General features: G+C 44.4%; 1 protein-coding gene and 1 long non-coding RNA gene across 3 annotated transcripts in view; one reads left to right on the top strand and one right to left on the bottom strand.

Moving 5' to 3' along the window:
• The window catches only part of APOH (apolipoprotein H), a 39,031-nt gene extending 27,427 nt beyond the window's left edge, over positions 1–11,604 (top strand). Inside the window, exons 6-8 of one of the 2 annotated variants that reach the window (XM_033962223.1) lie at positions 3,383–3,562; positions 8,706–8,903; positions 11,258–11,604. In XM_033962223.1, the coding sequence (XP_033818114.1) occupies positions 3,383–3,562; positions 8,706–8,903; positions 11,258–11,328 (449 nt within the window). In that variant the 3' untranslated portion in view covers positions 11,329–11,604. The remainder of the gene's footprint in view (positions 1–3,382; positions 3,563–8,705; positions 8,904–11,257) is intronic. The other variant, XM_033962224.1, reaches the window with a different exon arrangement.
• On the bottom strand, positions 3,238–24,439 carry LOC117368498. The gene is made up of 2 exons (XR_004540963.1): positions 24,379–24,439; positions 3,238–3,403 (listed from the first exon to the last, which is right to left on the bottom strand). It is a non-coding gene; the product is annotated as an uncharacterized LOC117368498 (long non-coding RNA).
• Between the last annotated feature and the right edge of the window lie 24 nt (positions 24,440–24,463).

Below are 24,463 nucleotides of genomic sequence, written 5' to 3'. Positions count from 1 at the left end.
AATTCCTTCACTGAAGTACATGAACACGATGCGTTCTTGTATCTTTTCTGTAACAGCCCCTCCCCCCCCACCTTTTGCCATTCTGCACCAAATTTTCTAAGAGAGGAAAATATTAGTATTAGTAAGACGAAGATTATCATCTTTCCAGTAAGAGAAGGCCATTCTTTACCTGCCCCAATTTCCGTTTCATCAATTCCCATGCAAACAGTCCCAACACTAAGGGCTCCTTTTAAGAAGGTACCCAAGAGGAGGTGGTAGCGGCTAGCATGCGCAATTCCACGCATTAAGGCCCTAACGTGCCTTCGTAAAAGCTCTAAAACAAGGTTGGATAAGTTCCTACTGGAACAGAACATACGCAAGTAAGTCTAGACTCAAATAGGGCATTGGTCTTTGACCAAACGACTGCCGCGTGAGCGGACTGCTGGGCACGATGGACCCCTGGTCTGACCCAGCAGTGGCAAATCTTATGTTCTAGGTGTCACATTCGACGCAAAACTAAGCTATCACAGCCAAATTAGCACGGTAGTTTGAAGTTTTTTTCCAAAGACTATGTATGATACATTCACTTTACAGATTACTCGATCCAGTATCCATCAATCATTCACTGATAATTTCACGCCTGGATTACTGCAATTCCCTCTATAAAAGGAATAACTCAGAAGGAAATAAAACACTTACAAATTGCACAAAATACCGCAATCAAAGTAAGAGCAATTTGAAAACCTTTTTCTTCAAAGATGCCTTTGGACTGTGATCGTCCTTTTAAGGGCGCTTCATTCTTTTTGGTGACATTTTAATCTTGTTTCACGTTCAGCTGCGTTGTTTACCCTCCCCTTTTGTTGCGCCCTTCTCCCATCTTTTCAAAATATTGTAATTCTTCCATTATCCTTAAGTTTCATATTTGTTTGATTTATTTTTGTCTATTGTTACTCATTTTTTTGTCTTTTGGGGGGGCACTTTTGTATTAAGATATGTTACCTTATTTTATCTTTGTAAACCCCCTTGTATGCTGATTTGACAGTATATCAAACTTGAAATACTTCATTGGCAACAAGACCCCTGAGTCAGTCCTCATGGCCGAAACACATACGTGTCGGTTCTTAGCAGTGAATAAACAGATTGAGCTTCACAGGTCAAGTTTCAAGTTTAATAAAATTTTGATATACTGCCTTATCAGAATTCAAAGCGGTTTTACTGAATTTAAAATGACAAACTACAGGGCAATAGCCATTAAACGAAGACAAACGAATAGACATGACTTACTGGAATGAGAGGAGATGTGGAAGAAATAACATATACAACCTTATAGCCAACCAAGGGACCCGACACGGTCCGTGTTTCGGGTAACGTGCCTTCTTCAGGGGTCCAATAACGATCAGATGGAGTCAAGCAAGTCTTTTTTGTCACTGTGCAAGACTTGCTTGACCTCATTTGATCGTTATTAGTGTGTGTTTATCTTTTATGCAGTTTGCTTTATACCTTAACCTCCATGGACCAATGTTATACCCAGGGGGTAATCAGCATAATACGTGACATGTCTCCTCAAGTCTGCTTATCTGACCTCCGTGTCCTGAGGGTTACCTTGACAACACCAAAAGGACACCTCCTGGCTTCCTTTGCCAACATGTCGCTTGGATAGCATCAAAGAGACAGCAAACTGCAACACCTGCTTGCTTATCTGACATCCTGACCTCATTGATCTTCAAAGGACAGTAAAACCAGATGATCATCAGTAAAGACAGATGGGAAACTACATCAAAAAGAAAGGGACAGTGACAAGTATCTGCTGTCTTGACCTTTTTGACCTAGGAGTTGCCAAAACAAATAACAAAGGACCAGTACCAGCTGTCTTACTAAGAGGCAAGCAGTTTTCCCAGCTTTTCACCCAATATAAAAGACGGGACTTGCCTCTAACCTTAGAATCCATGACGTTTGGAGGGAGAATCCACGTCTCAAGGGACAGTCCTTTGGTCCACCCATCTATCTATTGCAGGGATTCCCAATGATGAAGATGGTTGTTATATGGGGTCAAGGTGATGCTATTTTATATTTAATTCTTATATATGTATAATAAAGTGTTATTGTTTATGCTTTATATTGTCTGTGTGCTTTTCTGAGTGTCACTGATCATCCCACTTGGTTGGCAGAAATAAGTGGCGGAACAACCTCTGAGGAAGGCGCGTTATCTGAAACACGGACCGTGTCGGGCCCCTTGGTTGGCTATAAGGTTGTATATGTTACTGAATTTATTAACAAACTACGCCTGCATCTTGTACATTATCTGCAGTCTGTTCGTTGTTTTCCTGCTTACTGTTGTTCACTGCAGACCACGTTGGATTTTCTTTCTCCCTGATGTGGAAGAAGTACAATATTTGGATAGTAAAGAACAAATAAAGGGAAAAACAAAAGGAGGGGAAAATGAAGAGAGGCCAAAATGACCAAACTAGCATGAACTAAAAGCATCCTTAAAAGGACAGTCAAATATATTTGTCTTCTTTTGTTCTACCTTGAGGAGGTAGAATCTCCTGTGTAACGTTAGCGCTTGGCCATTAATTCAAAAACGAGAAAATCGGCAATTTTACTGCTGCAGTAAGTGACTTTAGTGCACGGGAGAAACCTGCGCAAGGCCACACTAAGGCCACATTTTGCCACAGCTTAGTAAAAGGGCGCCAGAGTTATGTGCCTTACTTCTATGCACTATATAGAAATGCCATGTAAATGTGGTGACCCGTCAAATGCGCGCAGGACATTGGCGAGCCTACAATTCTGCCCTGACATTTGCACGCAGGACAAATGAGCGCCGCCCAAAACCTTCACGTTTCCGCTCTAAGTGGGGGGGGGGTTTGGAGGGGATACTCGTGCTCTCGTTGAGGAGGGTTGTTGGGGGTGTGGGGTGTGAACCCCCGCTACACTTACTACTTCCGCTCTCCTCGCACTCTGACCACTTAGAACTCGCTCTGCTGCCTATTGCCTTCCTGTTTCCGCTCTGAGGGGAGGAACCCCCCCTACACTCACGCTCTTGTCAGGGGGGCTCTCATTTCAAACATTGCCGCAACCCCCCCACTACACTTACAATTGCACCTTGAAAATCCCGCTCCCTTCGTGCACGCACTTGTCAGTGCGCACATTTGTCGGAGAGGAATTGTTAGGGTGCAATTGTCCTACGCACTATTGACGGTGTACCCTAAATGTACAAAATGAAACATAACTGTATAAAAAAGACAGGCATCAAAATAATTCAGCTATAATTTTTATTTCATGTTTAATTTAACTTGGTTTTATTTTTTTCTAGCCTGTCATTCCGGGAGTAATCCTCAGTTCCAAGCTTCATTTGATCTCCTTTTAAAATCTTTATTGTATCTCCATGTTTCTTGTTCTTCAGATGTACAATGTCCACGTCCAACTGGAATAGAGAATGGATTCATGAATTTTCACCTGAAAAAGTCATTCCACTACATGGAAAAAGTCTCCTATGGCTGTTCGCCCAATTATGTGCTGGATGGGCCCCGAGATTCAAGATGTGAAAAGACAGGAAACTGGTCCATCAAGCCATCTTGCAAAGGTACAGAGTAGACCTTCATATCTAGGAAACCAACGCCCTTTTATCATTTCTCAAAGCAGAACTGGGTACTAAGAACATAAGAATAGCCTTACTGGGTCAGACCAATGGTAGATTTACACACACATTAGATGCATAACTATTTAGAACATTAACATAAACGCTTGAATGGGGGTATATATGCCCATATATGCTAATATTTCACTTAAGCATTATTCTGTAAATAGAAATATGATGGCAGATAAAGGCCAAATGGCCCATCTAGTCTGCCCATCCACAGTAACCATTATCTTTTCCTCTCTCCGAGAGATCTCACGTGTCTGTCCCACGCTTTCTTGAATTCAGACACAGTCTCTGTCTCCACCACCTCTTCTGGGAGACTGTTCCATGCATCTAATACCCTTTCTGTAAAAAAGCATTTCCTTAGATTACTCTGGATTACACCTCTTAACTTCATCCTATGCCCTCTCATTGCAGAGTTTCCTTTCAAATTAAAGAGACTCGACTCATGCGCATTTACATTACGTAGGTATTTAAACGTCTCTATCATATCCCCCCTCCCCATTCGCATGCACAATTTATTCCATCTACATTTCTGCCGGTGTGGGTTGGGGGAGGGTGCTGTTTCACTATCACATTTTCAGTAGTAAGGGACATACAACTCTGCAGGAATCCAGAGAACCTGCCTGTCCCTAGTTATTGAAAATATTACATTACATTACATTTGTGATTTCTATTCCGCCTGTGCCTTGCGGTTCTAAGCGGATTACAGTTAAAAGAGATCAGGACATTACCGAGAGAATTACATTACAACAATTTAAGTAAATTACATGTTGTGGTATAGAAATACAAGTATAAGATATCTGGATTTATCGATAGAATAACTTGACAGGGTTCAAGTAGTTACAAGGTTCAGTGGGGAAAACAATATAGACAACTGAAGAAAGATACCTAACTTTGAAGGAATCAGTTAAGTGGATACCTAAGGGAGATGCTTTTTTAGGAGAAGGTTAAATGGATACCTAAGGGAGATGCTTATTTAAGGAGTTTGGATATTTTTGGTAAATGAGGTTCAAGGGGATGACTAGTGTGTTATTTGCTGGGGAGAGTGCAATATTGAAGCACGCCCCCCCCCCCCCCCATTGGGGGCAATGCAGTTGGTAGACTTCTGCTCAGCTTAGATCAGGGGTCTCAAAGTCCCTCCTTGAGGGCCGCAATCCAGTCAGGTTTTCAGGATTTCCCCAATGAATATGCATGAGATCTGTTAGCATACAATGAAAGCAGCGCATGGAAATAGATCTCATGCATATTCATTGGGGAAATTCTGAAAACCCGACTGGATTGCGGCCCTCAAGGAGGGACTTTGAGATCCCTGACTTAGAGGGAACAGTTCTCCAACTTAAACACTACTCTTTGGATTTCTGCCTGGTACTTGTGACCTGGGCTAGCCACTGTTGGAAACAGGATAATGAGCTTGATGGACCTTTGGTCTGCCCCAGTGCGGCACTTTTTATGTTCTGAATATTGTAACGTTCATTGCTGCCACTTTAGGCACTCATGTTTATATCAGATCTATGGCTGGCATAGGTGCAGGCATACAGATGTTCGGCACACCCATTACAACTATGCGGGAGTGAAGGTGTCTAGGTTCCATTTTAGGCTTCTGCAGTGCAGCCTTGGGGTAACTAAATAAAGCACCAAGTTATTGTGTATTGTGAGCTTCTATGCTGCTACTAATGACTGGGATGCCATTTCAGAGTGGTTTGCATGAGCTTCTGTAAAGGTGTTACAATACATGGGCTCTAAACAGAGTTACAGGGGCTTCTGTAGTGGGGTTACAATACAGAGTTATTAATACCAGCATGATTATGCCATAATCAGTCATCCTTCTGTGACATCACTGATGAGGTTGGCTCTTAGGCATTGGTGGAATGAGGCATTATGACATCACAATCTCAGCTCTGGAATGTTGCTACTCTTTGGGTTTCTGTCAGGTACTTGGGACCTGGGTTGGCCACTGTTGAAAACAGGATCCTGGGCTTGATGGACCTTTGGTCTGTCCCAGTATGGCAATTCTTATGTTTTTATGTGAGCCAAGTATAGGACTATCAAGCTATTGTGATATCACTGATGAGGTTGGCTCTTAGGCATTGGTGAAATGAGGCATTATGACATCACAATCTCAGCTCTGGAATTTTGCTACTCTTTGGGTTTCTGCCAGGTACTTGGGACCTGGGTTGGCCACTGTTGGAAACAGGATACTGGGCTTGATGGACCTTTGATCTGTCCCAGTATGGGAGCTCTTATGTTCTTATGTGAGAAAAGTATAGGATAATGTTTATGTTTATTGAGAGCTTCTATACCGCCACTAATGACTGGGGAGTCAATTCAGAGCGGTTTACATGAGCTTCTATAAAGGTGTTACAATATATGGACTCTATACAGAGTTACAGGGGCTTCTGTAGCAGTGTTACAATACAGAGTTATTAAGACAGGTACTTGGTAATTATGCCATAATTAGGCTGAATTTCATTTTAGTTTGATGCACTGTAAACCGCTTAGGTCAATAAAATGCAGGAGCGGCATATCATATCTAAAATAAACATAAACATAATCAGTCATCCTACTTATGTTACCAGCACGTTGATCATCCTACTTATTTGCATAAGTTCATATCAAATCAATCGTCCTACACGTCTAATATTAGGTTTACTATTGTAGCTAAGTACACTATGGGCTCCTTTTACGAAGTCACATTAGTGGCTTCAGCGCACGTGACTTTTCATCCCGCGCTAACCCCCGCGCTAGCCTAAAAACTACCGCCTGCTCAAGAGGAGGCGGTAGCGGCTAGCATGGCCAGCGGTTTAGCTCACGCTATTACGCACGTTAAACCGCTACCGTGCCTTCGTAAAAGGAGCCCATAGTCTATATACAGTACTCCCCCGAAATTCGCAGGTGTTCCTCCACCTGCAAATTTTGAAAAACCGCATATGCAGGTTTGTGCCTGTCAAAAGGCAGGAGAGGGCAGCAGGGGCTCCGGCGAGTGCACAAAATCATTCGCGGTATGCTCCGACTGCCTCTTCCTGTTACTAAAGTCAAGCTACACCAATCAGGAGCTGCTTTGACACGCAGCTCCTGATTGGTGTAGCCTGACTTTAGTACAGGAAGAGGCGGTCGGAGCATACCGCAAATTAGAGAGTCTGCGATTCGCGATCCGCGAATTCGCAGGGGAACACTGTATCTGTATCTTGTTTTATGTTTATCTTTAAGTATTATATTCCTCAGAGCAGTGACATAACAAGTGGGGGGCGGGGGCGGCGGATGGCCCCAGGTGCACACCCTAGGAGGGTGCATAGCCATCCGGGTCCGGAACATCCTGCCATACTGTTGAAAAAGACCTGCACCTCAGCGCAACCGCTGATGCACCCCCTCCGATGTACTTGCTCTGGACCAGGTCGGCAGCCACGCTGAGGTGCAGGAAGGTCCCGCGATGAGTACGTCTGACGGCTCTGCTCCGGAAGAAGTAAGTTACGTCAGAGAGGGTGGACCTGGCAGACACAGTCATTGTGGGACCTTGCCGCAACTCCCTGTGTCTGCTGGGTCCACCCCTTCCAACGTAACTTACTTCTTCTGGAGCAGAGCCGGCAGACGTACTCATCGCGGGACCTTTCTGCACCTCAGCACGGCTGCCGACTCTGCTCCAGAGCAAGTACGTCGGTGTGGGGTGGACCGACAGCCGGCAGCTATAGTCATCGCGGGATCTTGCTGCATGAAGGGAGAGAAGGGAGCAGGACTTCTGATATGGAAGAGTGGTGAAGGGAAAGAAAGGGGGTAGGGTGGTATGGAAGGGTGGTACTGATGGAATTGGTGTGCAGGGAAAGGGGAGAGAGGCATAAGGGGAAAGGATACTGGTTGGAATTGGATTGGAGGGAAAGAAAGGGGCTAGATGCTAATTGAAGAGGGGTGGATGGAGAGAGAAAGGGCAGATATTGGATGGTAGTGGGGAGGGTAGAGGGGGAGCCTATGCTGGATGGAAGTGCAGATGGGAGAGATAAGGGAGCAAATGCGGGGAGAAAATGCAGGAGAGAAATAGGGGAACAGATGCTGGATAGAAGTGAACAGAGAGAGGAGAAGGTACTATATGGAAGTGGTAGAGAAAGAAGGCACATGATGGAATGAGGGGATAAATAAAAGAAGGGCACATGATGGGGAAAAGGATTGAGTTAGTGAAATACTGGAGGAGGTGAGGGAAAGAGGTGGCGAACTGTAGGTAGACAGTAAAAACGGAAATTATTGAGAGGGTAGACAGATGCAGATAATAAATTGAAAAGGAAAATGAGGGAAAAAAGGGAAAGGGATTGCAGAGGAGAGGTATGGGAGAGGGAAGGAGAGGAGAGAGATGCCAGACCAAAGGGGGATGGAAGGAAGAGAATAACAAGAAGATGAGGAAAGCAGAAACAAGAGAAGACAAAGGTAGAATTTTCTATTTATTTATTGGTTTAGGAGACATGTGTCACTGTTTCTGTGGTGTTGCATTGTATGCAGAGTCCAGCTTCTTGGTGGTTCAATTTAACCTTTGTCTATGTACAGTATTTCTATTTCATCCCCCTTTTACAAAACTGTGGAGCGTTTTTTAGCGCCAGCCGTGATGGTAGCCACTCTGATGCTCAGAATTCTATGAGCGTCAGAGCTGTTACCACCATGGCTAAAAACCACACTACAGTTTTGTAAAAGGGGGCGGGGTTAGTTTGTGATGACATATTCCATACTAGGCGAAAGTGTTTTCTGTGTTCTGTGTGTTCGAAAGACATGGTTTTCTGTTAGGATTGATGGTGTAGGATTGATCTGTACTAGTCTGGAATGTTTAGTTTTACAATGGGTGTATTGCAGTATGTAAGATGCTGCCTTTTCCTAGGTACACTCTTGTGTGACATTACTAAAAATCATGTTTTTCATACAGATGGGGGGAGGGGGGTCAAAAAAACGATGGGCCCCGGGTGCCACATACGCTAGGTACGCCACTGCCTCAGAGTCTAGTTTTCTGGGCTTCAGCCCTTGGTTTATAGAGCTATCCTTTTCATGTGCGACTCTTCCATGGCCATGAGACACAACTTGTCAAATTTATTCCACCCCACCCCCCTTACAGCGCCTTGTTCCATAAGTGTTAAAAGAGCAGAAGTCCTATACTATGGGCGGAGAGTGAAACTGCAGGATATGGCTGAAAGACTCTTACAGCACGCCGAGATCATGGCTTTCTTCTGCAAAAATGATGAAAGAAAATGTGGTTATCCGGTGCGAACCCAGTGTATAAACGGAGTGTTTACAATCCCTGAATGTTTCAAGGGTAAGAAATGAAGGCTTCTATTTTACAGCTGAACCTGGGATAGTCTAGTTTGAAGGAATAAGTACACAGGTTCAGGACAGTCTAGTTCATGGGTGTCCAACCTTTTGGCTTCCCTGGGCCGCATTGGCCGAAAAAAAAATTTCTGGGGCCGCACAAACGCTGCAGCAAGACAAAGGAGAGAGCCGGCAAGATAGTAAACACCCAGGGGTAGCAGAGGAAAACACAGCATCGCCCTTGACCGGGGCCGCACAAAATACTTCAGAGGGCCGCATGCGGCCCTCAGGCTGCAGGTTGGACACCCCTGGTCTAGTTTGAAAGGATAAGTGCACAGGTTAGGATACTTTATTTTGAAGCCTTTTTGGGCCAATTACATCGCTTTGAATATCACACCAGTTGATTACAAAACAGGCTAATTTACATGCTTATTTAAATAAGCTATTTCTGCTGCTTACAGTAGGTGCAAAAACATAGAACATGAACCCACTAGAGACAAAGTACCTGCATATACCCTCCCCCCTTTTATAAAACTGTGATAGCGTTTTTTTTAGTGCAGGACGTTGGGGGGGGGAAGCGCTGCTGCTGCTGGCAACTAGGGCTTATTTTGGGGGTATGTCTTATTTTCGGAGAAACACAATAACTGCATCCAAACTAATTCTTAAGTACCATCGTTTTTCAATTTAATAACCCATTTTTTCAATAAAGACATTACTTAACAACTGTTATATATTCACTTTAAAAAAAAAAAAAAGGCAGTGCAGATCTGCTGACAAGCAGTAAACAAAACTCACCAAGGAACGCCTAGTGGACCTAAAAAAACCTATAGAATCATTTAACACAGTTTGGGGCAAATTCTATAAGAAGCCCCCAAAAGATAGGCGCTGATATAGGTGCAAATCACAAAAAATTGGCCGCTCTTTATTGAATTGCACTAAGCGGCGCTGAATTAATTATAAAACGGCTATATTAGATTAGCGTGCTTAAGCAGCTATTTTGTAGGCACTCATAGGCATGCTTTAGTGAATCATCAAGATAGGCGCTCTACAGAGTGCATAGTGATGTCAGCGCGCCTGATGTCATGATGTCATCAGCGCAGAGACAGAAGCTGTAGCAATTTTCTCTGGCTGATTCAACACTCAATAAAGAGGTCAGCCTCTTTATTGAGAAAGACCACCACAGTGGAGAATGACACAGGGACAAATTTGTCCCCGCAGGAACTCAATTTCCACGTACCGTCCAGGTGGGTTTTGTCGCTATCCCTGTCCCATTCCTGTAAGCTCTTTCTTAACCACAGAAGCCTCGAATACTTATGATTTTAAAGCGTTCGAGGCTTGTGCAGATGAGGACGGAACTTAGGCATTGGTGGAATGAGGCATTATGACATCACAATCTGAGCTCTAGAATGTTGCTACTTATGATTTTAAAGCGTTTGAGGCTTGTGCAGATGAGGACAGAGCTTAGGCATTGGTGGAATAAGGCATTATGACATCACAATCTGAGCTCTAGAATGTTGCTACTTATGATTTTAAAGCGTTTGAGGCTTGTGCAGATGAGGACAGAGCTTAGGCATTGGTGGAATGAGGCATTATGACATCACAATCTGAGCTCTAGAATGTTGCTACTTATGATTTTAAAGTGTTTGAGGCTTGTGCAGATGAGGACAGAGCTTAGGCATTGGTGGAATGAGGCATTATGATATCACAATCTGAGCAGATGAGGACGGAGCTTGCAGGAATGGGGCAGAGACAGGAAAAGAACTCACCAGGACGGGACGAGAAAATAAGTTCACACGGGGACGGGGGAAAATTTGTCCTCGTGTCATTCTCTATACTACAGTGCAACATTTAGGTGTTTTCATTTTCACCTGCCATAGACATGGTGTAAGTGGGTGGGGCTTAAATGTTAGTGCGTAAATATGACTGACACTAGCATTTTACAATGGAATACGGGCTCCCAGATCTTGTTATAGAATTCATGTTTAGTGCAGAGCAATTTTGTCACCTAATATTTGAACCCCTTTACTGAATTTCCCTCTCTATGTCGCAAAAGACATAAGAGCTGCCATACTGGGACAGAGACAGATTGCAGGGCGATCAAGCCCAGTACCCTGTTTCCAATAGTGGCTCATCAAGGTCACAAGCACCTGGCAAGATCCCAAAGAGTAAAACAGATTTTAAGCTGCTTATCCAAGAACTAAGCAGTGGATTTTCCCAAATCCATCTTAATAATGGCTTATGGATTTCTCTTTTAGGAAGTTATCCAAACCTTTTTTAAAACCCTGCTAAGCTATCTGCTTTCACCACATTCTCCAGTAGCAAGCGGCTCAAGTAAATGTTGGTAATTTGCTTCTTTTTCAGAGTATAACAGCTTCACAGCGCTTTTTGTAACCGAAGCGTCCTCCATGAAAGAGTGCATAGCAATGCATTAATTCGCACCCATAGCACCTGCCACGACTAATGTACCAGTGGAGACCAACTCTGCAAAAACAGTGTGGCTGAACAGTATTTTGTTAAATTATACATATATTTGGCTTTATTTTCTGTGTTATTTTAAAAACATCAAGTTAATCCATTGCATAAGTTTTACCCTTTTTGAAACATCTGACTCTGTTACCTACATTAATGTTCAAATTCTCAAAGGCACATGCACACCACTGTGTTATGTTACATTATGTAGCCTTTGGAAATAAAAAAAATCATTTGAATGTTTTAGGTTAATTCTTTTTGTAATTTTGGGAGATGTTTTAGGATTTTTAAACTTTTTTTTTTTTTTTAAAGTTTTTGCTGGATTTGTGTCTTCCATCTTGCCAGATCGACGAGGCAGAAGCTCTCAGAATGCGGGTGTTGAACAGAGCTGTGTCAGGTGCTTGTTACCAATTAATCAGACTTTTTCATTTTGGACTGATCTGCTTTTTGGTTGGCTCCTCAATTTGTGGCAAATCTTTGCCTCTGGTTTGTGTGTTCTTCAAAACAATGTCATACATACATTATAATCTAGAAATCACTGGAACTGGGTGTCAGAAAAGGCCTTAATTGCTTTACAAGTTTTAAATGATTTTCCTTTACACTAGCGGTGGCTGGTTTGTACTGGCCTAAAAAATAATGTATAGAGTCTACAATGGTGGCAAAGTCTGTTCGTACTGGTTGTAAAGAAGCCTGTTGTGGAAAGGGAAGCATAGCAAACCAGCAAGGATTAGCAGAAAAGCAGCAAAGAACTCCAAGCTTCTAATCTAATCTTCCATTTGTGAGTCGCCAATACCTATACAGGTTCAAGGCGACAGATCAAAGAGGAAGGGGAAGTAGTGGGGGAAGGGGGCATGGAGAAGAAGAGGAGGGACCTAGAAGTAGGAGGTTCTATATAGAATTGAAGAAAGTTAATTGTCAAAGAGGTGAGTCTTCAGGTTTTTTCTGAAGGTGGTGTAGTTTGTTTCTTTCCTGATAGCTTCTCGTAGGTCATTCCAGGTTTTTACACCCAGATAAGTTAACATAGAGTGGAAAATTCACTTGTGAAGGTATTTTGTGGATGGCAGGTTAGTTGGATTCTGTTAAGGATTCTTTTTGATATCGACCAAGCAGTAGAGAATAATTGAATAAGAGGGGCTGCTGAGTTTCCATATAGAATCTGGTGTAGGATACATGATGATTTGAAAATTATCCGGGATGAAATTGGGAGCCAATGTAGTTGCCTGATGAAGGTTGTGATTGAGTCAAATTTCTTTAATTTGTAGATTAGTCTATCGGCTCTGTTCTGGATGAGAGTAGTGTTGAAGCCAAGGTAGGCAGAGTTGCAATAGTCCAGTGGAGGTAGGACCATCATCTGGATGATCAGAGCAAAATAGTGTGGGTGGAAGTATGGTCTTGTGAGTCTCAGTTGACGCATAGTGTAGATGGTCTTTTTCCGAAGGTTAGAAATTTGTGGTTCCATTGTGAGAGTATCGTCTAAGATGCATCCTAGTACAGGGGTGTCAAAGTCCCTCCTCGAGGGCCGGAATCCAGTCGGGTTTTCAGGATTTCCCCAATTAATATGCATGAGATCTATTTGCATGCACTGCTTTCATTGTATGCAAATAGATCTCATGCATATTAATTGGGGAAATCCTGAAAACCCGACTGGATTCCGGGCCTCGAGGAGGGACTTTGACACCCCTGTCTTAGTACATAAGAACATAAGCATTGCCTCTGCCGGGTCAGACCAGGGGTCCATCATGCCCAGCAGTCCGCTCCTGCGGCGGCCCCCCCCAGGTCCATGACCTGTAAGTGATCCTTTACCTAAACCTTTTATTCCCTAATCATTTATTATTCTGTATAGTAACCCTCTATCTATACCTTTCAATCCCCTTCTCCTTCAGGAAATCATCCAATCCCTTTTTGAAACCCAATATCGTACTCTGTCCTACCACCTCCTCTGGAATCGCATTCCAGGTGTCCATCACCCTCTGTGTGAAGAAGAACTTCCTAGCATTTGTTCTTAATCTGTCTCCTTTCAATTTTTCTGAGTGCCCTCTTGTTTTTGTTTTCCCCTTGGTGGATTTTTCCATGATGAGAGTGAGGCCTGCTGGAAGAGTGTGGTTAGAAATGACATTCTGTTGTGCGGTGCGGAAACCAATGGCTTTGGTCTTAGTGGTGTTCAGTTTCAGCTTGTTGTTCGTTGCCCAGGTTTGAATTTTATCTATATTGTTTGAGATTTTTTCGGCAATATTAGGATAGTTTTTGGTTATGGGGATGAGGAGGAGAATGTCATCGGCATAAGATAGTACAGTTCATCTTCCATTTTGATGTGTCCCAATGAGCTCATGAATACATTGAATAGGATTGGGGATAATGGGGAGCCTTGTGGGACGCCACAGAATGCCTTCAAAGGGTTGGAGTATGATTTTTGTCTCCCGCACTATGGGCAACCCTTCTAGGCGGCTTGACAATCTGAAAAAAGGAAAGGGAAATATTGTTTTGGTAGGGTTGCCAGATTTTCCAAACAAACAAAGTGCCGGGTTTTGAAAAGCCGTCTGGACTCCTGGACATGTCCGGGGAAATCCGAACATCTCGTAACCCTAGTTTTCGTGATTGGAGACAAACATGAAAGTGAGGTTAGGGGGTTGAACAGGAAAGAAGGGAAGGACCCATAATGCCCTGCTCCCTTCTCACTGTCCTGTTAATTTTTTACTTGCTTATGGAAAGCCGAGTTTCCATACAGCTTCCCACCCACGTCTGCCTTCAAATAACTTCTCCCCCTCCTTTCTCAATACCTAACAGCCTCTCTCTCCTCCGAGACTTTTATAAAAAGATCTCGATGGGCAACCAACTCAGGCAGACTTGATGGGCTCTAGCCCTTTTCTGCCGTCATCTTCTATGTTTCTATTGTTAATGGCGCCCATTGAGACCAGCTCTCGGGCTTTGTATTTCTGCAGCCTGTTGAGTCAAAAGGCAGAAAACTTAATTAAATAATAAGCCTTTCCAGTTTGTCTGTCTTGACTAGATTGTAAGCTCTTCTGAGCAGGGACTGTCTTCTGTGTTTTGATGTACAGCGCTTTGCATGTCTAGTAGCGCTATAGACATGATTAGTAGTAGTAGCATGGAATGTTGCTGCTCTTTGGGGATTCCAAATAATAGCAACATTCCAGAACCTGAAAGAACAATAACATTCTGGAATCTTGACTCAATATTGATTATTCAGATCCAGACTCAAAGCCCACTTCTTTGAAGCTGCTTCAATTCCAAACTCCAACCCACCTGCTAAGCCCCAATATCTGTCTTATCATTCCCCCTCCTAAGCACAGTGTATTGACACACCTTCTTGTCCAGTTTGTCTGTCTTGACTAGAATGTAAGCTCTTTTGAGTAGGGACTGTCTCTTCTCTGCCTATGTCTAGTAGCACTATAGAAATGATTAGTGGTAATAGTAGTAGGACAACTTTGTGTTTCTATCAGGCTCATCCATAATTGAAAACAGAGGAAAAGGCACCAAGACTCATCCATTAGATCAGGGGAAGGCAATTCCAGTCCTGGAGAGCCACAGGCAGATCAGGTTTTCAGGATATCCACAATGAATTTGTATGAGATGGATTTGAACGCACTGCCTCCTTGAGATGCAAATCTATCTCATGCATATTTATTGTGGATACCCTGAAAACCTGACCTGCCTATGGCTCTCGAGATGCAAATCCATCTCATGCATATTTATTGTGGATATCCCTGAAAACCTGACCTGCCTATGGCTCTCGAGATGCAAATCCATCTCATGCATATTTATTGTGGATATCCCTGAAAACCTGACCTGCCTATGGCTCTCGAGATGCAAATCCATCTCATGCATATTTATTGTGGATATCCCTGAAAACCTGACCTGCCTATGGCTCTCGAGATGCAAATCCATCTCATGCATATTTATTGTGGATATCCCTGAAAACCTGACCTGCCTATGGCTCTCGAGATACAAATCTATCTCATGCATATTTATTGTGGATATCCCTGAAAACCTGACCTGCCTATGGCTCTCGAGATACAAATCTATCTCATGCATATTTATTGTGGATATCCCTGAAAACCTGACCTGCCTATGGCTCTCGAGATACAAATCTATCTCATGCATATTTATTGTGGATATCCCTGAAAACCTGACCTGCCTACCCCCTGCATTAGATAGAAGACGAGAGGAGTGGTACTCCAACAGAGATTATAAGTAGGCATCTTTGAAAAGCAAGGTTCTTCAGGTCGGATTAGAAATGCTCCAAGGGTGTTTGATGTCAAGGAGAATTCCATAGTTGCGGGCCATGTACTGAGAATATTGCGAGAGCCTTCAGCCTCAGCATCATCCTTCTGTGTGAAACTCAAGTAACACTGTAGGGATTATATTTTACCACTGATGGCAGATGTTAAGTGCTGGTCCATGTCCAGGCACTGGAACTCAACATCCGGGTTTATGCAACCGGCTACCTCTGATGCAGTTATGTACAATGTGTAGCACTTAACCACCTAAGCCACGCTGCATTAAGATAGGGCTGTGTTTTACGCGGTCCGATATGTTTGTATAACTTAGATGGTGAAGTGCCTTGTCGGCACTTAACTGCATAGGTGCCGACTCTGCTCCTGGATAGGGTTACCAGATGTTCACGAAAACCCGGACATGTCCTCTTTTTAGAAAGCTCCGAGCTCCGGCCGCATCTGGAGGGCCTTCAAGCATGCGTGGATGATGTCGCACGCATCCGCGCAAGCTGGAGGCCCTCTAGACGCGACCCGGAGGTTGGGAAAGAAGGGAGAGGCTTTGTGGGGGCAGAGCTGGGGGCAAAACGGGGCAGGGATTGAGGCAGAATGGGGTGAGACTGGGGGCAGAACGGGGTGTGGCCATGCATCTGGGATTTTACAATGATAAATATGGTAACCCAACCCCTGGCACAAACCAAAGGAAATTGACCCTAAGAGATCCACAGAGATGAAAATCCAAGACAAACAAAAAAAAAAACGCTGGAGGAGGAGCGTGTGGCGCGGTGGTTGGAGCTACAGCCTCAGCACCCTGGGGGTGTGGGTTCAAATCCCACGCTGCTCCTTGTGACCCTGGGCAAGTCACTTAATCCTCCATAGCCCCAGGTACGTTAGATAGATTGTAAGCCCACCGGGACAGAGAGGGAAAATGCTTGAGTATCTGATTGTAAAACCGCTTAGATAACCTTGATAGGCGGTATATAAACACCTAATGAAGTCCAGAAGTCCTTTGGAGAGACGATGATCCTGAAATGGACTTTAATGACAGTCAAAGTTCCAAATCTACATTGAAAAACCAATTTCCAAATAAACAAAAATAATCCACCTAAAAAAGAAAATCCGCATACAAATCGAAAGGACCTAGTGAGCTAATGGAGCAGGACCCAACATGGCCCGCGTTTCGACAAGATGGACCCCTGGACCACCACAAAAAAGCTGGCTTTCGCTGAGCAGTCTGTGGTAATATTCAGTGGCACTAATCTGTTAACACGCCACTTCATATCAGCAGACATGATTTAACCAGCCAAGAGCCATTTCTGTCTGGTTCAATCACTTTCAATACTGACCCTGGCTTCATAAAATTGGACTCCAAATTGGACTTTTTTGCCTAAAGACACAACATGGGAGATAGACTTCTGTAGATCTGTCCAGACAGGCTTTAAAAACATACACAAGAAGTCTTAGCTGAAAATCCCTCCCCCTCCCCCCATTCTTCCCTTCCCTTGCTAATTGCAGTCTGTCTCGCCTCTGAGCTCTGTCATCCAGGATCTCCCAGTCGGACCTGCCCAAGACTCCAGCCAGCTCTGAAGTCTCCTCTTGCGCAGCAGGTAAACATAATAATTACACGTGGCAGCCTGAGTAACTGCGTACAGGAGCGGCTCTCAACAAAAGACCCCAAAGTGCCTGCACGCTGAGAGCAGACGCAAAATCTCTGGAGCGCAGTGCTTCCCTTCACTGGTCTCTGCGAGATGCTGTAACCATGGTGATGCAGGCCACTCTCTCAAAGGCGCAGTGACCCCTGCTGTTTGGAAGCCGGGCCTGCATCGTCCGTGCCAGTAATGAGGAGGCCAGTAAATAATTTAAGAAAATATTCTGAAGAACTCCAAAGAACGAAGCTGATCTTTTAAAGCGCAGTTCTGCGCAATTAATGAAACGATCAGTTATGGTTATCCAGTTCTTGTGGTTGTTCTTTAGATTAAAAATTAAAAAGTCAACTTTCTAGACACCACTGTTTACATCAATAATGGATATATCCAAACATCTATATACAGAAAACCTGCAGACCGATGCAGCTTTCTCCACAACTCCAGTTTCCATCCCTCACATCCGAAAAAATCCATCATACACAGCCAGGCTACACGAAACCACCATAATCTGCTCTGTCCCAAAAGACAGAGATAAACACCTCAAAACCCTGACTGATGCTTTTAAATAGAGAATGACACGGTGACAAAATTCATCACCATTCCCGTCCCCATTCCCGTCCCCGCGGATAACCGCGGGAAATAAACCCATGTAATTTTCTATTGTCTATTTCATCCTCTGTCCTTCTACACCAGTATTATTCAAAGCAAAGCTTGCGGGTCAGTGGTTGTGGCCATTCATACTCTGATTCTTATGTGAGCCAAGGATAATGAAGCCATTGTGACATCACTGATGTGATTGGCTCTTAGGCACTGGTGGAATGAGGCATTATGACATCATAATATCTGCTCTGGATACCAGAGACTGTCATTCTGTAGTGTCTGTTTCAACCTCAGTCCTTCTACACCAGCATTCTTCAAAGCAAAGCTTGCGGGTCAGTGGTTGTGGCCATTCATACTCTGATTCTTATGTGAGCCAAGGATAATGAAGCCATTGTGACATCACTGATGTGATTGGCTCTTAGGCACTGGTAGAATGAGGCATTATGACATCACAATATCTGCTCTGGATACCAGAGACTGTCATTCTGTAGTGTCTATCTCAACCTCAGTCCTTCTACACTAGCATTCTTCAAAGCAAAGCTTGAGGGTCAGTGGTTGTGGCCATTCATACTCTGATTCTTTCCTCTTTCCTTAAAGAATGACATGAAGATGGTTTCCCGCGGTTATCCACGGGGACGGGAACGGTGATGAATTTTGTCACCATGTCATTCCCTACTTTTAAACTAAAACTCCAAAATCATCTCCAAGAAAATTGCCTCCTCCCTTGTAAAACCCAGAGAAAACCTATTGCATGTACAAAGGCATGAAGACCACAGAGAGACCCCCCTGCTCTCCGATCGGGACATACAACCCACAGCTGGAAAAACGGAAGAAAATCGTAAAAGATCTGCAGCTACTACTTCAGGGGAACGAATTACTAAAAGACTGATTCCCAGCCCCTCCCATGTTGGCTTTCTGACAACCACCTAGTCTGAAGCAGAAACTGGTGAAAGACACACTCCCGAAACACAAGGAAGAGAATGGCACACTTCCCTGCCACCGAACTAGCTGCAAACTATGCCAGCTTATTTCACAAGACCCAACAGTCACCCACATGGGGAAAAAAAAACATTCAGCATAAGGGGATCCTTCACATGCTCATCTTCAAATGTAGTTTAGGTCATTCAATGCAAAAGGTGTAGAGAAGGATGAAATATCGGAGAAACAAGCCAGATGCTAACGACTAGGATTAATTTATGCAGATATCATATTAAAAATTGCAAGGACAACCAGGATATCACTTCCTTGGAACTCGGTTTCCCCGTCCTTGTGAGTTTTGTCGCTGTTCCTGTCCCTGCCCCATTCCTGCAAGATCTACCTTAACCGCAAAAGCCTCGAACACTTATTATTTTAAAGTGTTTGAGGCTTGTGCAGATGAGGACGGAGCTTAGACATTGGTGGAATGAGGCATTATGACATCACAATCTAAGTTCTAGAATGTTGCTACTTAGGATTTTAAAGCGTTTGAGGCTTGTGCAGATGAGGACGGAGCTTAGGCATTGGTGGAATGAGGCATTATGACATCACAATCTGAGTTCTACAATGTTGCTACTTAGGATTTTAAAGCGTTTGAGGCTTGTGCAGATGAGGACAGAACTTGCAGGGACAAGAAAAGAACTTGCGGGGATGGGATGGGAAAATGAGAGCCCGCGGGGACGGGGAAAAATTGGTCCCCGTGTCTTTCTCTACTGCTGCGGTCAGTCTTTGCTCCATTTGTCTTTAACAATTTTGCCAACAATATTGTACGAGGGAAAGGTTTGAATCTTTGGGGATGATACCAAAATCTTGAGTAGGGTAGACACCCTGGAAGGTGTGAATTGCACAGATCTGCCAAGTCTCCCACTTTTGCGGGTCTTCTCCCGCCCTCCCGCCAGTGGGCCAGATTCTCCTGCTGAGTTGACTCTCTGTACGCTGCATCAAGAAAGGCCTTCACTAAAGGTCGTGGCATGAGGTGGCAACTCTTTTTGCCTCTTGCTGCCAATCAGCTAGGCCAGGGATAGAGCCATAGGGCTGGACGGAGCAATGGACGTGATGGGTGCGGGATGTTGCAGTGGCATGGTAAGGGGAGGCAAGGGAGTGGTCCGCTGGCACCCATCCTCCTCTCCGCCCCTTCCCACTCTTTCCCTCGCCATGGACGTGTCCCCCTTGTCTTCTAGTTGTTCCCTGCCACGAGCAGTAACTTCAACGTGTTCCTTGCGACCGTGTCAGCTCTCCCGCTGATGTCACTTCCGGGTACCGCGCAAAGGAAGTGACATCAGAGGGAGAACTGCCGACGTCACAAGAAGCACGAGAAGTTGTTACTGGCAGTGGTGAACAACTAGAGGAGAAGGGAAGGGGGGGTGCGCATGGCAGGGGGTATCGGGGAAGGAGCGGGGGCGAAGATGAGGGCTGGGAGGGGCGCCTCAGCCCCAGGTGCCTCTCACTCTCATTACGCCACTGGGGTGTTGGATGGGTTGGGGCAGAGCGATATGTTGGTCTGGGCAGAGTGAGAGATATGACAGGGTAGGCTGGGGGCTGACCCTGAACCCCCCCCCTTGGCATCTCTAAAGATATGAGGGGTGATCTAGTGAAGCTTGAGGAATAATCAAGAGCAGGGGTGAGCAATTAGGAGATTTTCAAGATTTCCACCACGAATATGCATGAGGTCTATTTGCATACAATGGAAGCAAAAAATCAATCTCATGCATATTCGTTATGGAAATTTTGAAAACCTAACTGAGTTGTGGCCCACGAGGACGAAAATGAATCCCAGGGACATGGGCAGTGGGGTAGGGAGAGCAAGCAGTGCCTGGGACGGCGGCACCCCTGCCGAGTGCACATGCTCCTTCCCCATACCTTTGTAAGTTCAGCACCATCAGTCACCAACATACTGCCTGCGTTGATTTCGGTGTTCCCTCTGATGTCACTTCCTAGGTGCGGGTTCCGGAAGTGACGTCAGAGAGAGCGCAAAGCTGACGCGGGCAGTAAGTTGGTAGCTTCTTGAAGTTAAAAAGGTACGGGGGAAGGGGCGAGGCTGTGGCAGGGGAAAGAGTGGGAAGGGGGAGGGTTGCTGGCACCCTGAGGAAGATGGCGCCCAGGGCAGACCTCCCCCCTTACTACGCTACTGGACATGGGACAAGCACAGAGGAGCCTTGAGTGAGAGAAAGGGATTGTAGGGACTAGTAGTTGCTATGGGTGGATAGAATGTATGGTCTTAATGAGCTTTAATTTTCTCTATCTATATGAGATTACATAAGAATAGCCTTACTGGGTCAGACCAATGGTCCATCAAACCCAGTAGCCCGTTCTCATGGTGGCCAATCCAGGTCCCTAGTACGTGGCCAAAACCCAAGGAGCAGCAACATTCCATACAGAATCTCAAAGAATAGCAAGATTCCGGAATCCCAGAGAGTAACAAGATTCTAGAATCCCAAAGAGTAGCAACATTCCATACAGAATCTCAAAGAATAGCAAGATTCCGGAATCCCAGAGAGTAACAAGATTCTAGAATCCCAAAGAGTAGCAACATTCCATACAGAATCTCAAAGAATAGCAAGATTCCGGAATCCCAGAAAGTAAAAAGATTCTAGAATCCCAAAGAGTAGCAACATTCCATACAGAATCTCAAAGAATAACAAGATTCCGGAATCCCAGAGAGTAACAAGATTCTAGAATCCCAAAGAGTAGCAACATTCCATACAGAATCTCAAAGAATAGCAAGATTCCGGAATCCCAGAGAGTAACAAGATTCTAGAATCCCAAAGAGTAGCAACATTCCATACAGAATCTCAAAGAATAGCAAGATTCCGGAATCCCAGAGAGTAACAAGATTCTAGAATCCCAAAGAGTAGCAACATTCCATACAGAATCTCAAAGAATAGCAAGATTCCGGAATCCCAGAAAGTAAAAAGATTCTAGAATCCCAAAGAGTAGCAACATTCCATACAGAATCTCAAAGAATAGCAAGATTCCGGAATCCCAGAGAGTAACAAGATTCTAGAATCCCAAAGAGTAGCAACATTCCATACAGAATCTCAAAGAATAGCAAGATTCCGGAATCCCAGAAAGTAAAAAGATTCTAGAATCCCAAAGAGTAGCAACATTCCATACAGAATCTCAAAGAATAGCAAGATTCCGGAATCCCAGAGAGTAACAAAATTCTAGAATCCCTAAGAGTAGCAATATTCCATGCTACCAATCCAAGGCAAGCAGTGGCTTCCCCTGTGTCTTTCTTAATAACAGACTATGGACCTTTTCTCCAAGAACTTGTCCAAACCTTTCTTAAAACCAGCTACGTAATCCGCTCTTACCACAACCTCTGAGTGAAAGAAAATGTCCTCCTATTGATTTTAAAAGTATTTTCCTGTAACGTCATCGAGTGTCCCCTAGTCTTTGTAATTTTTGACGGAGTGAAAAATCGATCCACTTGTACCGGTTCTACTCCACTCAGGATTTTGTAGGCTTCAGTCATATCTCCCTTCAGCCATCTCTTTTCCAAGCTGAAGAGCCCTAACTAATCCAGAATACTGGCCAGGAATCCCTTGGTTCCTATCAAAATAGCTCACAGTATGAGAAAAGGAACAAAATGTACATGTTGTGACATTTTTTTTTTTATAAGCTGATTTAACTAGCCTCATCGTGGGCTCATTTGATGCCTATAATTAGTGCAGCAAACATCAAATAAGTCTTTTTCCACTGGAGTGTAACTTTGTCATACAGGTTCCCCGTGAGTCATGAAACAAAAATAATAATTAGCATATAAAAAGCACTTGTCGTCCAAGCAAAAGGACGTTTATAATTTTAGCCCCATAGAAACCTGCCTGAGCTTGCACCCAGTGACCTCCAGAGCTGATAGCGCTGCAACGGATTTCATTGGCTGAGCCCTGCGTGGCACCTTCAAAACTGAACAGGCCAGAAGAAGCAATGTTAGACTCTGTTCTAATTCTATTTGGTTAAACTATGGGCTAGATGCACTAAAGTCTCCGATCGCCTAACGATCGTCGTCGCTAAACCGGTTTGACTGGTTTAGCAACCGATCGAATTTGATGACCAGATGCACAAAGCAGCTCACCGTGCCATCGCACATTCTCCGATTCTGGCATGCAAAAGAGGTCATTAATATTAAAACCAGCCATCCGATCAGTGGCCTAACATTGCATGCCAGAATCGGATCGGAACTACTGACCTAAAAAAATTGACAGGTCTACCTCTTTTTTAAATTCTTTTCTATAGGCACAGATGTGTGTATGTAACACACACAGTATCTGGCCCATAAAATAATGCCGTGCCATGCCATGCCAACCCCCCTAGCCAGCCCCCCCCCCCCAATGACCCCCAGAACTAAATTAGAGGCAAAAGGAATGCCCACTCCCTCCTGCCAATGCAAATCCCCTGCACCAGCCAAATTGCCCCCCCCATACATCAATAAAAATCAGCAGGAGGGATGCCCACACCCTTCTGCCACCAGACATCCTATCTTCCTACCCCCCCCCCACACCAAAACTCCCCTGTACCTGGTCATGAAATCAACAGCAGGAGGGATGCCCAGTTCCTCCTGCTTGCAGGCCTGCCACTCCAAAATGGCGGGCCTTCCCCTTCCTGGTGCATGGGGAAGGGCCTAAGGCCCTGATTGGCTCAGCTCTATGCTTTTGTAAAATGTGTGTGTGTGTGTGTGTGGGGGTGGGGGGGTGGATTAATTATTCATTGCCCCAGGTACAAAATAAGCATCTGTATACATATAAATCTCTTTGAATGTGTAACCACAAAACCAACAGTATACAAGTCTCATCCCCTTTCACCTAATCAAGTCAAATTTCTTAAACAGTTTCTCCTTTAAATGTAGGAGAGACATAGTAACAATGCAGTTAAACGTCCAATAGTGAGGGGGATTTGCTGTTTCTAATAAAGAACAATGGATTTCTTGGGCTGTTTTGTTTCTATCTAGCACAGCTCTTCATCCCTCCCTGTCCACTTTCCCCAGCTCCCTCCGGTCCTGGTTGAGCTGCCTGTCTCCTGGCTCGCTGGTAGTATATCATTGCTCAGTGAATATCTGCCACCTGCTGGCTCTGCTCAGTACAGGCAGTCCCTGGGTTATGAGCGAGTTACGTTTTTAAAGCTGTTCTTAAGTCGGATTCGTATGTAACTCGGAACTTGTAGATTTTAAGATTCTTGCTGCTCACCTCTGCTCCCAGCTGACAAAAGGTGACAAAGTGTTCCCTCTAAGGTACAGCATGCGCAACCACACACTGTTCTTAATGTGGCCATGCATCATTCCTGGATCTGCTGCAGGAGAAGTGGAGGAGTCTGGGGCTGGGCCCTACTGGAAATACTGCTCAGTGCAAATCAAATGAAGCCACAACTGGGCTCTTAAGTAGCAACATTCCAAAGCTGAGATTGTGATGTCATAATGCCTCAACTTCATTAGTGATATCATAATGGCTTGATTAGTCCTATACAGGCAGTCCCTGGGTTAAGAATGAGTTATTTTCTTTAAAGCTGTTCTTAAGTCTAATTTGTTTGCCACTCAGAACTTGTAGATTTTCAGATTCTTGCTGCTCACCTCTGCTCCCAGCTGACAAAAGGACCAACCTCTGCTCCCAGCTGACAAAAAGGACCAACTGTCAGTGTTCCCTCTAAGGTACAGC

This window comes from Geotrypetes seraphini, chromosome 10, assembly GCF_902459505.1.
Source record: "Geotrypetes seraphini chromosome 10, aGeoSer1.1, whole genome shotgun sequence".
Lineage (NCBI taxonomy): Eukaryota > Metazoa > Chordata > Amphibia > Gymnophiona > Dermophiidae > Geotrypetes > Geotrypetes seraphini.
This window is presented reverse-complemented; position numbering and strand designations above follow the sequence as displayed.